Genomic DNA, 16,573 nt, shown 5'->3' on the forward strand with positions numbered 1-16,573 from the left:
CCTAGTGGAAGAACATTCCTGCTGACCCATGAACTGCATCTGTAGAGAATTACAGCCACAGAGTAAGTAGGTAAAAAGACAAAGACCATAAATACCAGATTATCAATCATACAAGGTGCAAAAAACCACTTCCTGAAATAAAGTCACTCAGAAAAAGGCTTGATGGACAGGTAGAACACTTCTAAATTGGGCCAATTACAATTTTACTTGTGTTTGCAAAACAGCAAGCTGGTTCTATTTGCCAGAGAAGATGAGAGAAAACAAACAATGGTGGTGGAATAACCAACAAATGAAGCCAGGGTATTTATTTTCACATAAAACTGAAAAAAAAAAATCGATTTATAGTACCAAAAAATAATTATATAAAATTGGCACAGATTGTAGGCATTTTCTTAGATTTCTTCATTGTGGGAATTTTTCTAATTCATTAGCCTTAAGATGTCCTATATAATAGAGTGCATCATTATCACAGATAATTAATAAACGAGTCCCTGAGGCTTTCTTCATCCTCTCTCTCTCTCCAGGGCTTTCTGGATGCCAGTGTAAGGAAAGAGACTGGTTAAATGGTAGACCAAGTAGCACGGAAAGCTCCTTTGTAGAAGGCTAGTAAATGGCCTTAAACAGCAAGTTTCCAAACACCACACTCTAGGGAGCTGGAGCAGAAGTGGGGAGAGTCAGGACAAGTGGGCAAAAGAAGATAATCTTGGTTCAAAGACTCACAAAGCTAACATGGCCACATACAACCACAACTTCAAAGCATTATTTTCCCTAATGCTTTAACATAACCCATTTTGTAAATTTTGTCATTTTAAAAGGTAATTAATGAAATAAACTAATTACCTCAAATTCAATTAAAGATGACACATAAGCTAACATTTTATTAAGAATTTTAGAACAGCAGCAATTTTCTAAAGCACTAGAAACATCAACTATGTGATTCATAAAATTTTATTCTCATAAAAACTCATACTGTAGTTTATTAATCTGTAAAATTAGTAGTCATAAAGGATAAAAGAAGAGATGGCATGGTAGGTTTGCTATCTAAATGACTTTTCAGGATTTGCCTGTGTGTTAATCACTGCAAACTTTCAAATGAAAGTAATGTACAAAACATGACTAGATCCCAAACACACAAATCATCTATTTCAAATCAATTGTTACTCATATAAAAACAATAGTCTGGCTCCAAGAATGGGCTTGAAAAGCGAATAACTAGCTGGTATCACAGGTAGTCATTTCCAAAATCCCACCTCCTCAACACTGTCTTCTTTAGCTTCATCTACATCTTGCCAAGTAAGAATTAAATTCTCTCTTCTCCTTCTTTCTCCCATAAATCAATTAGAGATCTTAACATTCTAATTTTTTATTTGATTTGTAAAAAGATCTTTTACCTCCCCAAACTGGAAGCAACTGGAAAGCAAGATCCACATCAGATTTATCTTGGTTTTGTTCTTACATCTACTTCTATACCTATTATCTGTAAGCCTTTGTAAAGTTGTATATTTAATTAGTTTCAATGAATTGCTGTATTTTTTTTTTGTAAAGATTTATTTATTTATTCATACAGAACTGGGGTACAGGCCAGAGATGCGGAGGTGAGAGGATTCATCAGGGACAGAGTGGGGAGCAGAACAGGCAGATTGATGAAGTCCACTGCTGAGGGGAGCAGTGGGTGGGTCATGAGAGGTCTGCCTCGCCCTGTGGTCACCTCCGGGGCAGGCAGGGATCGAACTCATGCGGAAGTGGCTTAGGCTTTTTAGTGCTGTGCTTTAACCCGCTGCACCACCAGGGAAGGCCAAATTGCTGTATTTTAAAACTGCAGTTTTCTACAGTTTCAGTGACAGCATTTCCCCAAGTAATAAAGAGATACTGAAAATGACTTAAATTACTTTAGTGTGAAATTAAAATTTTAAAACTTGCAACTTCCCAAAAATGTATAAACTTGATTACCATTGAATCAATGAATTACTGTCATTAACAATTAAAATCACTTTTCAAACTTATTTTTTTATTCTTGGGTCCTATAAAGTAGGACATTTAACTACTGCAAATCTAGCATCTTTGGCTAATTCCTAATAAAACAGATAGAATAAGCTATTTTTAAATAAGCTCTGTTGAGGTAAAACAAGCATGCTCTACACTACACATATTTAATGTGTTTAACTTGATAAGCTGTGGCTTATGTGTACACCCAGACACAGGATAATGAGTATTTCTATTCCCTCCCAAAATGGTCCATCCAGACTTTTTGGTGGTCCTTTAGCTCACTTACCATTGTTCATTATTTCAGAAACAACAATATGAAAATAATAATAAAACGCTTTGTGAGACTCACAGGAAAAAGACCAGAGATTTTGTTAAGTGAAAAGTGAAAGCTTTTTTATAGTATCCATGTAAATTAGTTCTCTAAACACATTATTATTTTAAAATCTTTACTACTTAAGACTTCAGTCTATCCAGCAATCCAATAATCAGAGGAATCTTTCCTAAGCAAGAGGAAATCTGGGGAAGTTCGGTGCCCAAATAATCCACCTCCTTCAAAGTAATAGAGATGGGGGGGGTATGGAGGAATACAGTCAATCAATCATCTTAAATCATGGAAAGAAAACACATTTAAGCACTTTTAAGATGTAATGACTTCATATATTTTAAATATTTTCACAAAACACTATTTTTCATAGAAAGTTTCAGTGTCAGACACAAAGTTGAAACTAATTCTTCTATAGGAGCACTAGATTTAAGATAAACATCAGATTATACTGGCAATCTCTGACACACAATCAGGATATAAGGCTAAAAATATTTCATGGGAGTAATTATGACTCAGTGATCTATACTGTTGAAATGACAATGGCTGTCATCAGAAACCTAGCGCTAAGTTTATGTGGGCAGTGTTCCTTAATAAAAGAGCTGATATTAAAGCAGTAAGTTCCCTCTGGAGAGAAAAGGAAAAAAAAGGAGAAATGTGGCCTATTATCCTATAAGAAATCACCACCTGGTTAGTAAAATATGATGTATATCTTTAAATTTTCAGTTCAATTGATTTTCTTTTGATATGATGAAAAATTTAATTTTAAAATTTAAATTTTATTTTAATAATGCAATAGAGGTGAGCTTATTATTTGAAAAAGAAAATAAAGATAATAATCAGAACCAAAATTTATTTATCAAAGTTACAGTAACATACTTTGAAAAGCATACAAAATTGCAAAATAACTGATGTTTTTCCAGTAACAGATATAATATTTGCTGACAAGATAAAATAAAAATGTTAAAATGACGTTTGTTCAGTTTTAAAGTTATCTTATTGAACGATACATCATGAAATCAATAGTTGTGCATCTAGGAAATTTACCAATTGAGCTCTCTTCCACTGGTGTGTATATTTTAATCTGTCTCATGTGCGTGTCTCTTCCATTTTGGTGGTTAGCTAGAACAGCAATCTGTATCATGAATGTGCGAGTTGGCTTCTTATGATTATCAGTTAAGGGAACGTGAATCCAGCCACTTGGTTCCACCAATTCAAGTTGCTGCCAAGAAAAGAAAAGTCAGATTATGCATCACTCAATGAATGTAACCTATAATGATGAACGTATTCAAAAGGTTGGCTTTAAAGTAACACGTTTTCACTCAGAAATATGATTAATAGCCATTACCAGTTACTGAGTACTTTATTATGGTCCATTTTACAGCTGTTGAACACTTTATTAAGATGTACCATCTTAATAAACAAGGCAGAGGTGTATGTAGACTTAGTACTTACAGAAACCTGTATACAACATACAACCTTAGAATTAGATGTATATGAAATGTACACGACCATGGAAAAATCATCATGATACAAGCAGGAAAAGAATTTAGCACTGTATTTCTGGTCTATTTTATTTCAAAGACCACATTTAAAACATCCAAGCTATGTAACAATAAACCAGATTCTATATAAACTATAAAATTAATAAATAAAACTAGTCATTATGCTTCTGATGCTTACCAAAAGTTCTCTGCCTTGGTAAATAGTATGTATAATGATCTAAACCTAAAATCTTTATTTCTAATATTTTTCATAAGAAATGACAGATAAATTTTAAGTTTTAACTCTACTTTAATCAAGAGTCTAAACTGTCCTTTCTTACCAAGAGAAAGAAGATCTTAAGTCAAAAGAAAGATATAAATTTCTAAAACTTTTCCCAAAGCTATAACTATTAAGAGAATATTGATCCTTAACTACCTTAAGATAATCATCTTAATGATTATAATTAAGATATCAATTTCTTATATATTATAACTAAGAGAATTATCAAAAGAACTACTGGTCCCTCTTAGTAACACAGGCAAAAAGCAATGGTAAGAAAAAAACAAAATCTGAATTCCATGAATTGTCTAGAAAGCAACTCAGTGAACACACTGTATCTTCTTTTTCCTTTCCTCCCTCCCTCTTTACTACCTTTTTCTTTCTTCTTGTTTTCCTTTTCATATCTTTCTTACAGCTTATCTTTTTTTCTTCTTTATTCTTTCTGACATTATATGATTCTAATTAAAGATTTAAAGATGTGGTAAGCAAAATAATGGGCCCCTGAAAATGTCCATGTCTTCCTCCAAAACCCTACAAAGCAAAAGGAACTCTGCAAATGTGGTCAAGTTAAAAAGTAAAAGAAATGGATTACCAGAATCTTTTAAAAGGGAGTTATTTTTATAACTATATGATTTCCTCCTTTTAACTACAAATATAAAAATAAATGAATCTCTAACTCCTCAAGGTATTTTTAGTGACTTTTTATAAACTTCCATTAGCACTAATTTAACATGAGTGAGTCAGACACCAGATATATCTGGTTTCTATAAAATAACCTTTTATTCATTCAGGCAAGAAACAGTTATTAAGTGCTTAAAATGTTCAAGGTATTGTTCTAAGTATAGTTGAGCATACAGAGCATAATTCAGGCTTGTTCCTTATTTAAAAAAAATAAATACATTTAAATGGCAGAGAAACAATCTCTGGCTTCATTGTTTCTTCAAGCACAAGCTATAGTAGACTCTTGGCCACCACAGGTTTGAACTAGCAGGTTTACTTAAGAGCAGATTTCCTTGTAAACATAAAATAACATGTGGTATAAATAGATAAAATGTTGTAAATGTATTTTTCTTCCTTTGCTTTTCTTGTAACACTTTCTTTTTTCTAGCTCACTTCCTCACAAGAATACAATATACAATATGTGCTGATCAACTGTTACTGGTAAGGCTTCTTATCAATCAACAGCACACTAATGGTTTACTTAAAGGGGAGTCAATGCTCTACATGGATTTCCAATTGGGTGGAGGGGGGTCTGCACCCCCACTACCCCATCGCTCAAGAGTTAATTGTAAAGAGATTAGGTAAGTTCACATCCCATGTCCCTTCCAGCCCTGAAGCTGAATGACTCCAAATAAAAGACATGGTAGGCAGAACAGGGGGCCCCTGGCAGACGTCCATGTCTCCGCCAAACCCTCACAAGGCAAAAGGAAATTTGCAGATGTGATCAAGTTAAAGATCTTGAAATGGGAAGGTATCCTACATTAAGAGAGGGGGCAATGTAATCACAAAGGTCCTGATGAGGAAAGGCAGGAAGGACAGAGGAGGAGAGGCGATGGCAGGATGCAGGGTCTGAGCTACAGGACGCTACAGGACAACAGCCAAGGGCAGCGGCCAGCCTCTGTGTGCTGGAAAGGCAAGGACTCCCCTCTAGAATTTCCAGAAAAGAACGCATCCTGCTGACACACTGATTTAAATCTATAAGGTCTATGTTGAATTTCTGGCCTCCAGAACTGTAGGACAATAAATGTGTGTGGTTTTAAGCTGCCAAGTATGTGGTATTATTTAGAGCAGAAACAGGAAATTATTATAATAGATAAACATGGAGTTCAGAGACTGGGAAGCGCACTTCTGGGTGGAATGTCTATTTTCCAGGTAAATGTACAATAATGAATGTCAATGATGAGCAAAAAGTAAAAGTAAAATTCTAAATTCAACTCTTGTTCTAGATAAACTTAACCATTGCTTCTGACAGACTCAATCTCAAATTCACAGCATTTTTTATATGCTGCAGTGTACTGGAAGTCATTTAAGACTGGACTGGCTATATCTGGATCACAGGCTGGGCACACTAACTGAAAGAGAAGGTGAAAATGGAGTAAACTGTAAAAAACTTAGTTTTTTACAGAGGAAAGTGATCTCTGTTGGCAAGGAAAAAAGACAGAGAATCCTTATGGAGGCAAGAAGCAGTTTCAGCTGTTAGATTATTATTAATATCTTGTCATAGTTACTTTTCCCTTCTTCCATTCTGCTCTAATTAGCAGCAGTCATTTTATAAAGGTGTACAGTGCTTCTTAAAATTTTTTTCATCAGTATGTCGTTACCCTAAGACTAACCCAGGGCCCTTCCCATGGTTTCAAGGCTCCGCATGTCTGATCTCTGCTTACCTCTTCAGCCTCGGCTGGAATGGTCCTTCACCTACATTTTAGCCAGATAATCTACAAGTCAATCTGCACTGTGCAAGAAAGAAAATATCCCAAAGATTATGAGATGGCATATGTATGCTGCTTAATATGGGTCAAGGATCTTGAATGCACTCTTGCTCAGTGGTTATTTTTGTATTTGTAAAACATGAATTCTTGGTCTGAGACCTTGAGATCCTCAACTGTAATTTTCTTTATAAGCCTGAAGTTCAGAAACTACCCACTTCTTACCAGGATTTTGCTTGTGTTTTTATTTGTTATCAGAACCGAAATACTCACGGTTAATGATGTGAATGACTGTACTCAGCTCCTGGCTTCCCCTTTCCAATCGCCACATCCTTCCCCTAATGTTAGCTGCAGGTTCCAGTTAGGTTCAAGCCTTTTCTCTAATCTCTCTTGCCCAGAAAACGCACAAGTATAGAGACACATATACAGCGTTTTTACCCTCAAACCTGCCAAACAATAAAGCGTCAACACATCATCACTCCAATCCAGTAGTAAAATGTGCATTCATTCCACAAAGCCCTTACCACATACTGGGAATTCAAAACTGACCAGTGCAATGAGAGGAAATTAATTTGTTGAAAATTAATGCACTTTCTGTTCAGCAAATCTGTCTAATCACTCATTAACCTTTAAGCAACACCATTTTGATTAATTTACAAGTGTTCTGAAAAAGTTTAGGAAATAGTGGGCTTCCAAAACTCAGCCAAGACAGCTGAGACAGGGGTCCACGAAGCAGAGAGAACAGGGAAGGTGAACCAGAAGCAAGAGCATTCCATCTACTACTGCCTTCAAAACTGGAGGTGCACTGAAGTTCCAAGTAAGGCTGACAGGAGCCACCCAAAGGTAGGCGGTTCCCCCACAACTTTTTATAAGCCAAAATGGGGTAAACAAAGAAACAATCACTTTTACTTATACAGAAAAAACAAACAAACAAACAAACAAAAACCCCTGGGCATTCCCAGACCCAAAAGCTAACCTACCAAACCATGCCAAACGACACACAGAAACTACATTCACACTAGCACAGGCACAAACAGGCAACCACACAGCCCAAATGGAGCAGCTGCCGGGAAGGAGTTTGGGATGCTGCCGCCTCTAAAGCGGTTTTGAACACCATTCACGTTTTTCTTTTGTTATAAAAATGAAAATCCTCTCTGCATTTATTTCAAATTAGCAAAAACAGATACCAAAGTAGTTCCTTTTCCAACAAGAACGCTGGAAAAGAGGGCGGGGCACCGCGCCACACGTGGGAGCGCGAAGCTTCAAACAGGAAGTTAAATGACCTGCTTGCAAAGGAAGAAACCAGAAGAGGTACAAAATGAGAAAATCAGTGGCACAGTGCGGAAAATCACTGCTAAGGAATGTGAATTAAAAGAACAGAGAACACAGAGAGGAAAAGTATGAAGAAGCATAAGCGAAACCCCCAGAACTAAAGGGAAGGAGTCCCCCGTGCAGTGAAATCACCGAGCGTCCGCACCAGCAGGGAAGCCACGCACACAGAGCATGACCTCGTATGTCAGCATCAGACACGAAAAGCAGCATTGCATTTCTCAACATTTACACTGAAAACTGTGAGGCAATGGAGAATGTGCTTAAAATTCTGATGGAAACCTTTTTTCCCAACTAAAATTCCATACCCAGCCAAATCATCCCTCAAGGGTGATATTAAAATAAAGTTTTCAGTCCTGTCAGATTCCAATAATTTTACTTCCCCTGTGGAAGATGCATTCCACCGAGAAAGGAAGTAATCCAAGAAAGATGAAGACCTGGGATCTAGGAGACAAGGGATCTATCATGGAGAAGGTGAAAGGGAACTCCCAGGATGACGTTAAAGGGACACCCTAAGAAAACAGCTATTAGTCTGGATTCTCCCAGCAGACACCAGGATGTGAACAGACATACAAATAATTTATTAGAGGAAACATCTGTGGGGAAAAAATGGGGTGGGTGCCAGGGGAGCATGGAAGAGCTGTCAGACAGCAATGCAGGTCTGACCCCAGGGGAAGGAGACCAGGAAGGAAGGGAGGTTGGGTGGACGTGTTTCAGACCGCAGCAAAGCTCTGAGGGACGTTCGGCAAGGTCATCTTGAAGTCTTAGACCAAGGCGTCAGTCCCCCCAGAAATGAGCCCACTTTAGGTACCCTGCTCATCCCCAGGCTGGAGGTGAAGAGGGGAGGTAGCTTCAGCACAAGCATGGGGATGAGAGTTCAGAGGGCAACAGCCAGGGCCCCCGGTGACTCCTGCGGTAGGAGCTCTGGGGCTCATTCTCAGGGCCACTGTATAGCCTTGTCCTGTGTCAGCTTGGCCGGCAAAGACCTACTTCCCAGGATTCCCGTCCTCGCATGTTTCTGTTTAGGTGGAACTGGAGATATTTTCATGCAAGTTGTGGACAACAAAGGTGAAGAAAGAGCCATTCTGCTCCTCACATGCCAGTAGAGATAGGTGCATTTGTAGGACACAGGCACCACCATCTGCAGGTCATGTCACGTCACAGGGCAGCAGCTGGGTCTGCAAGTGCTCCGCCATCGCCTGGGACCCCCGCAGCAACTGACGCGGGGCTAGGTGTGCATTTGCTTCATGACAGACAGAGGCTGTCGGTTCTCCCATAGGACACTCGCCTCGCAGGGTGAAGGCAGTGAGATGGACACAAATTCCAGTTCATCTCGTTCATGCTTGTTGGGTCAGCTTGTCCTGGTCCATCACCATCCCCATCCATCTCCACATTTGACTTCCTGCCCTTGTGAGTTTAGCTCCCGCAGGTGACATGAAAATAAGTCTGACAGATTCATCTAACCTAGTTCTACCTGCTGTTCGCTAACATTCCTGTAGCAAACCCTCTATTCCATACCACCAGTCACCCACCCCCACAGACACACAGACACACACACTCTCTCTCTCTCTCTCTTTTCTCTGGTTGAATTTCCACTGACACAGTAGCTGAGCCAGAGGTCCAGGAGGGAAGTTCCCAAGAAAAAGGGTGGACCTAAGAGAGCCCATGTGACTATTTCAAAGGTATTTCACAGATCTGTCAGAGAACAGAGAGATCTAGTGATAATTCACAATGTCCTTTAAAAATAAGAAAAAAATGAGGCAGGTACTGATCCATAAATAGGTAACTTAAACGTAGGACATGACATGCCTGATGCAGGCTTAAACAATACTTACATGGTCACAATAGTGAAAATGTACACAATGATATCTGCAAACACCACAAAAATGATACTGGAAGGTGAAGAGGGGAAGCATGTGAGAGAAGAAATGGGATTAAGGGACAGATCCTGATGTTTCACAGTAATCCACCATTAGATCACGTTCTAAGTCTAGAGACGTGCACACATAATAAGATCACATATGCCTCTATTACAGATGCCCATGCACAGACACCACTTTAAGAGAGAAAATTAAAAAAAGAAAACAAGCAAATCCCAAAAGAAAACTGGGGGTGGGGGGCAAGGTAACTAAGGGCTTGCTCCCAAGGAAGGAATGGGTGCGTGGGACAGGAAGAGAGGCGTGGTGTGGTAACCGCTACTGTGATTGTGTCAGACTATTAGCCTACATATGTAGTTTTATGTAAGAAAAGTGCACTTAAAGGATTAAACTTAAAACTTCAAAGTCAGTGTTGCTGATAAAGCTAAGACATCAAATTAAGAGTTCAAAAACAGAAATGAAACGAATGCTTAAGGTGCATACACACGTTAACACTACAGAGAAATCTAAGGAAATTATCACAAACACTGGGGTAATGGCTACCTTTAAAGGGTAGGAGAAAGGTTTTGACAGTGCAGCAGAGAAATTCCGGATGCTCATTAAGTTCCTACTTCTTATACTAGGTAAGAGAGACACACAGAAATGGTGTGGGTGTTTCGCGGACTCTGAAAGAAGGAGCACAAAGCACGCCAAGGAAGCAACAGCAGAAACTCCAGCACACAACTGCAGAGCTCACTGGGCTCTCATGAGGCTCCTCTATTTCCTAGTCCTTGACAGTACAGGTAAAGTATGATTCACTGTGAAAGAACTCTAAACTAAGTTAATGCCTGGTTCACAGTCACGTTTCTACCCAAGAACAAAAATAAAGTGGAATTTGTATGCACTCCAAGCCATATGCAAATATACACAAAATTAGATTTTTCAGGAGCGTAATTCTTAAGGAACAGCAAAATGAAAGGGAAACTGTCACTCTAACAACATAAATCTTAATAGTAAATAAATCCTCAAAGCAGGGAAAAGTTGAAGGTAACCAGAAGTGCACATCAGTAATACAGTTCCAAGTTACACACGAACAGGTCTGGCCCAGCCCGGCACAGCCCTACAGGGTACACCGCCCTCATCTTCAGCTAACGCACAGAATGCTGAGACACCGAGAAGCCAATGTCCAGAGGTTCCCAGTTAACTAACTGAACAGAAACTCAACCCCCAGCAGGTGACTCCAAAGCCCATGCTCTGGATCTTACTTGATTAAAGAAATAAGTATGCATTCAGTAATTACATGTAGCTAAAACTCCCAATTTCATGTGTTATGTAGAAAAGCACGTCAGTGTATTTTACAGTCTATAAAAACACGACCAGTGTTCCAGGCTCTGCTCCTTCTAGCCACTGCTCCTTGAGCTGTGTGCCACGCACTTAATGTCCATTTTCTTTAAGCACCCCAACAGTGTAGCCTTAATTCATGGTTGAGGAACCTAAAGTTCATAGACAGGATACATACAGGTTTCCCCACTATCTGAAAATAAGAATGTTTATTTGCTATGATTTTTTTTTAAGATTTATTAATTTATTCATACAGAACTGGGGTACAGGCCAAAGATGTGGAGGGTGAGAGGATTTACCAGAGACAGAAGAGGGAGCAGAACAGGCAGATTGACAAAGTACACTGCTGAGGGGAGCAGCGGGCGGGTCAGGAGAGGTCTGCCGCCATGTGGATCTCCTCCGGGGCAGGCAGGGATCGAACTCATGCGGAAGTGGTTTAAGCTTCTCAGTGCTGTGCTTTAACTGGCTGAGCCACCAGGGAGGGCCTATTTGCTATTCTGCATGTTGGGTAAATCTCAAAAATTCTTCCATTTAAATTAATGATAATAATGTTCCCAAGACCCAAATCATACCAAATAGAAACATTCTCCTTGTGGATAGTGGCGAAACCTGTAATTTGCCAGCGGTCACCTAGCTATGAAGAAGGATGGTCCCAGAACTTAAAAGTAATTTTCCTGCCAAATTTCTTAACATAATGAAAGTAACAAAGTAGTCATAGGGTATGTCTGTGTCTGCCATAAAAAAAGAATATAATCTGATCCGCAGCAGGTTCAAGCACAACACTACGCTAAAGTCACTTCAGCATGAGTTCGATCCCTGCCCTGGAGCTGACCCACATGGCGCAGCTGACCTCTCCTGACCTGCCCGCTGCTCCCCTCAGCAGTGTACTTCGTCTATCTGCTTGTTCTGCTCCCCACTCTCTCTGGTGAGTCCTCTCACCACCAAGCCCCTCCCCACCTCTTTCCTGTACCCCCGTTCTGTATGCATAAATAAATAAAAAGACTATAATCTGACCTAAACACAAGCAACGACCAACAAATGAAAAAGCTATCATTTGATCCAGGCTTTGAAGAGCTGGGGAGACTGAAGGGGCGGGGAGGAGAAGCAGCTCGCTGTGAAGGTCCACAGGCTCACTGACCCAGGCCTTACAGAGCACAGGAGTGAAGCATGATAATGGGAACAAATGAAGTTCCTGCTCCAGGTCTACACAGAGGTGAAAACCTAACATACAGCGGGTTTTTTAAAACAGCCAGAACAGACCCCTCCCCCAGCATACCTTTGCTTGCAAGATCTGTGATTTCCAGTGGTCTCATAATCCTCATATATATGAACACATATATAACAGACTTTGTTTGTAAAAGTACCAAAAAAAAAAAAAAAACCCCTCTCATAATTTATTTTCAAAAGTGTTTAGCTAAATCTAGAACATCTGTCTAGAATGGTTAAGGTGATATTATACAAAATGAGTATCCTGGAGTAAGAAGCAATAAATTTTATGTCACATGAATTTAAAAGCTCTTAATTAACTTCTATATCTGATGAGATATTAAAAGTCTGACTTCTGTGAATTGCCATCATTTGAGAAAAACGTTAACTTTTCCTAAAACTGCCATCAGTGACAGCTGAGCAGAAAAAGCAAAGACATTTCTGCTCCATTCACAAGGACCAGCGAACAGCTCAGCGGGAAGCAGCAGAGCGCCAGGTCGCCCTGTGAGCAATTAGGCTTCGTGGCAATCAGGAGACTCGGGGGCCGTGGGCCCTCAGAAAGCTAACATAAGGGCTTGGTGCTTTTACTTCCCTTTGCGGGAGGCACAAGTGAGATATATCTTGCTTGGATGACAATCTCTTCTGTCTCCACTGGAGTGAAAGGAAGGTTACGACAACTAATAAGAAGCAAACTGAAGAGCACATGTGAGAATAAGCATCATCCTCTCCAAGGTCTGTTGACTAAATATTAATAGTTGGTACCAGAAAGACAGTAATCATATCCTAATAACCAAAAGAAACAAAAACTAAAAGGTTCATACAATTATTATGAGGTGTAAAAGTGCATTGTAATGGCTCAAGAAACTGAGTGAAATTCCGAGTGAGCACAAATCTGCAATTATATATACATATATAACATTATACCTTGACAGAAAAAAAAAGTTTCAGCAGAGATGCCTATATTTACCCATTTTTTACATTCTGTAAAGTTTCTAAGAAAACAAAATATGATGTTCTAGTGATTCAGATAAACGAGACTAGAGACATTTTTTTTTTTTATTTCACCGAACTTAAATCTGAAGTTCCCCTATTTTTTTTGGTGAATACTTTCTCTTTTTAATGGTTTATGAGTCTGCATGAAAAAGTTGAGGTTGCCAACACTGAAGGAGATTTTGCAGGTTTGTTCTGTGTGATACTCAGCAGCACAGTGAGGGCAAAAATGAATGAAGTGAGTAAGGTTATAAATGAAAAACTTAATGCGAGGATCCCTAAATAGCCCTTCAAACATATTCTCTAAGTATTAGTATTAGTTAAAAAAATTCTAATAACACAAGATAATATCATCAAGACGTCACCACAGTTAAGTATCTGGATTTCGAATGAAGTACAGGGCAAATTTATGATATTTTGATGTTCTTCAGCCAAGATACACTTTACTTTAAAAATAAAACGGATTTAAAGGGCAAGAGTGAGCACTGAAATCAAGCCTTTGTATAGATCTTCAACAAAAGCTCATTTCTCACCTGCAGTATACTTTATAATTTCATTTAAAAGCTTTCACTATTTTGTGGCACATAAACATACAAACTATTTCTCTATTTCTTGAGGTGCCCGTGACAAGTGTGCCCTATACTTCTGGGGCAACTTAGCCTATGAACAGAAATCCACACAAATTTAAAATATAAGGACCAACAAATGTATTGCTCCACTCAGAAAACAGTCTTTATTCCAAGAGGAACTTTCAGTAAAAAAATGACGTGTGAACAGCAGACACTGATGTCTACACAGCACACCACAGACAGCCCAGCAGGCGGCTTTCTGGGTTCTTGGACTGTGCTCTGGAGGTGCCGGCTCAATAGGATTTCAATGCCATAATTGCTTACTTCTCTATGTATCTTTAAAATAACAGGTGAAGAAAAATCCAACTACAAAAATAACAAAATAAAACGTTTTTAATTCTTCTTTTCAAATGGTGTAATTTATGGCCATTACACAAACAGCGAAGAAGCACAAAGGGGAGAAGAGATAAAGTAATGTCCCAAAGGTTCAGTTTACAAGGACCTCACACTAAGTTTTTTTTTTTCTCTGCAACTCTTACTAGAAACAGTATTATTTGCTGAAAATGCACTAGCTGCCAAGAGCCACGGTCCATCTAAAGCAAAATGCTTAAGATGGAAATAGAGTGTTAATACAGAAAAAAGGGCAAGATCCAAAGACAAATTTCTATAAAAGCTATTGAGAAAAGAAAAGGACGAAATTCTGATTTGGGCATATCTTTTTGAAAATTGCTGCAATTAATAGGTTATTAAAATAGAAAGACTGCATCAAAACACAGAAGATGTAATCAAATTTCAAGCTTTCTAATTAAACCCTTTTTTTTTTTTGTAAGTTATTGGGAATTCAACACTAGTCTCGGTTCACATGATAGAACAATGGGAAAATTTTCCGAATGGTTGAACACTAACCCTGACGAGTGCGGAGAGCCAACTACAATACATTATATGGTAGCATAACCTGCCACCCACGTTGCTGAGAGAGCAGCTTTCAAACACATGCACTGAGCTGTAAAACCACAAAATCCCTTATTACACATTGTCTTTCGTATGCTAGGTGAAATATACCATCGATTCTTTCCATTATAAATCTCTTTTTATTACTATTTTTGAAGCCCACTGAACAATCTCACTGTCTTCCCCTTACAATGTAAAAGATGCCTTTTGAAAAAGGAAATGCACAGGCTTCCTCCATGGCCCTTCTGCAGATTACGATGCAGGCCGAGAGCTGCCTCACTGTGTCTCTTAGCTGGCTGGCATCCATGGGACCTAACGTGAGTGTTAGGCTGAAGCTCTTTTTTTCTCTCTTTTAAAGACTAACATTTACTTTCTGTAAGTAAGATGGATATATTGCTTTGGGAGTTTTATAATAAAATGCGTGGTTTTCATCATTATCAAAAAGAAAAAAGCTGAAAGACAAATTGGTGAAATTTGCCATAGAGAGAACGTTCTCTGTCTCTTCCCAACATTCCTCCCATCTCCCACTCTGGCACAAATCCTAACCTATAGCAAAAACAAACACAAAAAAACATTTGAAATTCAAGGATGGAGTGGTGCCCAAACAATATCACTGCAATGGTGACGACCAGATCTCACAAAAGGGCTTGAGATACGGAAGGGTGAAAATAGAAAAAACTTAAAGACACTGCTTTTTAAGAGATTCAAGATCGTTAAAATCCTGTCTAAAACAGATTTCTCTGGCATGACCTGATTCATTCCCTCCAAAGTTCTCCCTCCTGCCCGTTTCCCTCCCTCCACTCACTGCCACCCACCTCCACCCACAGCCTGCTGACTGAATCATAACATTCCAGGACAGTTACAGGACATAACAGTTTCTTCTGGGGCTTTCATTTGCAATGTTGTTGGCAAAGAGAATTTTATTTGTAAGTGTTTCTATTATACTGACAAGGTCAATTAGTCCTGTGAAGTATTTCTGCCTGATAGCTTGGCCGGTGATTTCAAGCGGGACGATGCATAACCTATAGCTGAAAGCGGCCAATTAACCTCAGAAACATGACAACACTGGTATCTAATGGGATTGTAAGTTTATCTTGCTAACATACCACAATCATGTCATTTTCCCCAAGGTGTCATGTTTGATCAAAACTCTATACTGTCCCCAAATTGAACTGATTCTTACGATTTACACATTACACAGAGTGATTTCTAGTCTGTGGAAGCTCACCATAAACATGCTGAAGCTTTTAAAAACAAGCTAATATGCCTATGTTTGCTTATATGGTTTATACAACGAAATAAAGGATATAAGAACCCTTAATAACCAAGGTGCAAAATCACTACTACTCTCCCAGTAGTGAAAATTTACATTTTACCTCAAGTTAAAAAAGAAAAAAAACAACAACTGTTGTCAACTTTTAAAGAAAAATTTTTTGAAAATACAAATGCAAAGAAGTTCCAGGGCCTCCGCTGGGGTAGGGCCCAGGGGTAAGGGCTCAGCACTACCACTGCCAAGGCATGGGTTCCATCTCCAGCCAGGAAGGTAACCCTGGTATGGGGCACAGCAAACCTCTTATTTTGCCCACTGCTCCCCACAGCAGTCTATTTCAGTATATCCGCCTGTTCTGCTCCCACTCTGTCTCTGGTGGATCTTCTCGCCCCCCCCCCCATACTTCTGCCCTGCACTCCTGTTCTTCTACACAAAAGTAAATCTTTAAAAAAAAAAAAAAAGAGGTTTAATAAGCATATGAAAAAATGTTCAACATCACTCGTAATAAGGGAGATGCAAATTAAAACCACAATGAGATACCACCCCACCCTAGTGAGAATGGC

The 16,573-nt window shown here is 39.0% G+C and overlaps 1 protein-coding gene across 1 annotated transcript in view; it reads right to left on the reverse strand.

The window, feature by feature from the left end:
- Positions 1 to 3,096: 3,096 nt before the first annotated feature.
- The window catches only part of ANAPC10 (anaphase promoting complex subunit 10), a 43,263-nt gene continuing 29,786 nt past the window's right edge, over positions 3,097 to 16,573 (reverse strand). The window contains exon 5 of the mRNA XM_004685301.2: positions 3,097 to 3,530. Coding sequence (XP_004685358.1) covers positions 3,300 to 3,530 — 231 coding nt within the window. The 3' untranslated portion in view covers positions 3,097 to 3,299. The remainder of the gene's footprint in view (positions 3,531 to 16,573) is intronic.

This window comes from Condylura cristata, unplaced genomic scaffold (genome assembly GCF_000260355.1).
Source record: "Condylura cristata isolate star-nosed mole 26May11 unplaced genomic scaffold, ConCri1.0 scaffold00018, whole genome shotgun sequence".
Classification (NCBI taxonomy): domain Eukaryota; kingdom Metazoa; phylum Chordata; class Mammalia; order Eulipotyphla; family Talpidae; genus Condylura; species Condylura cristata.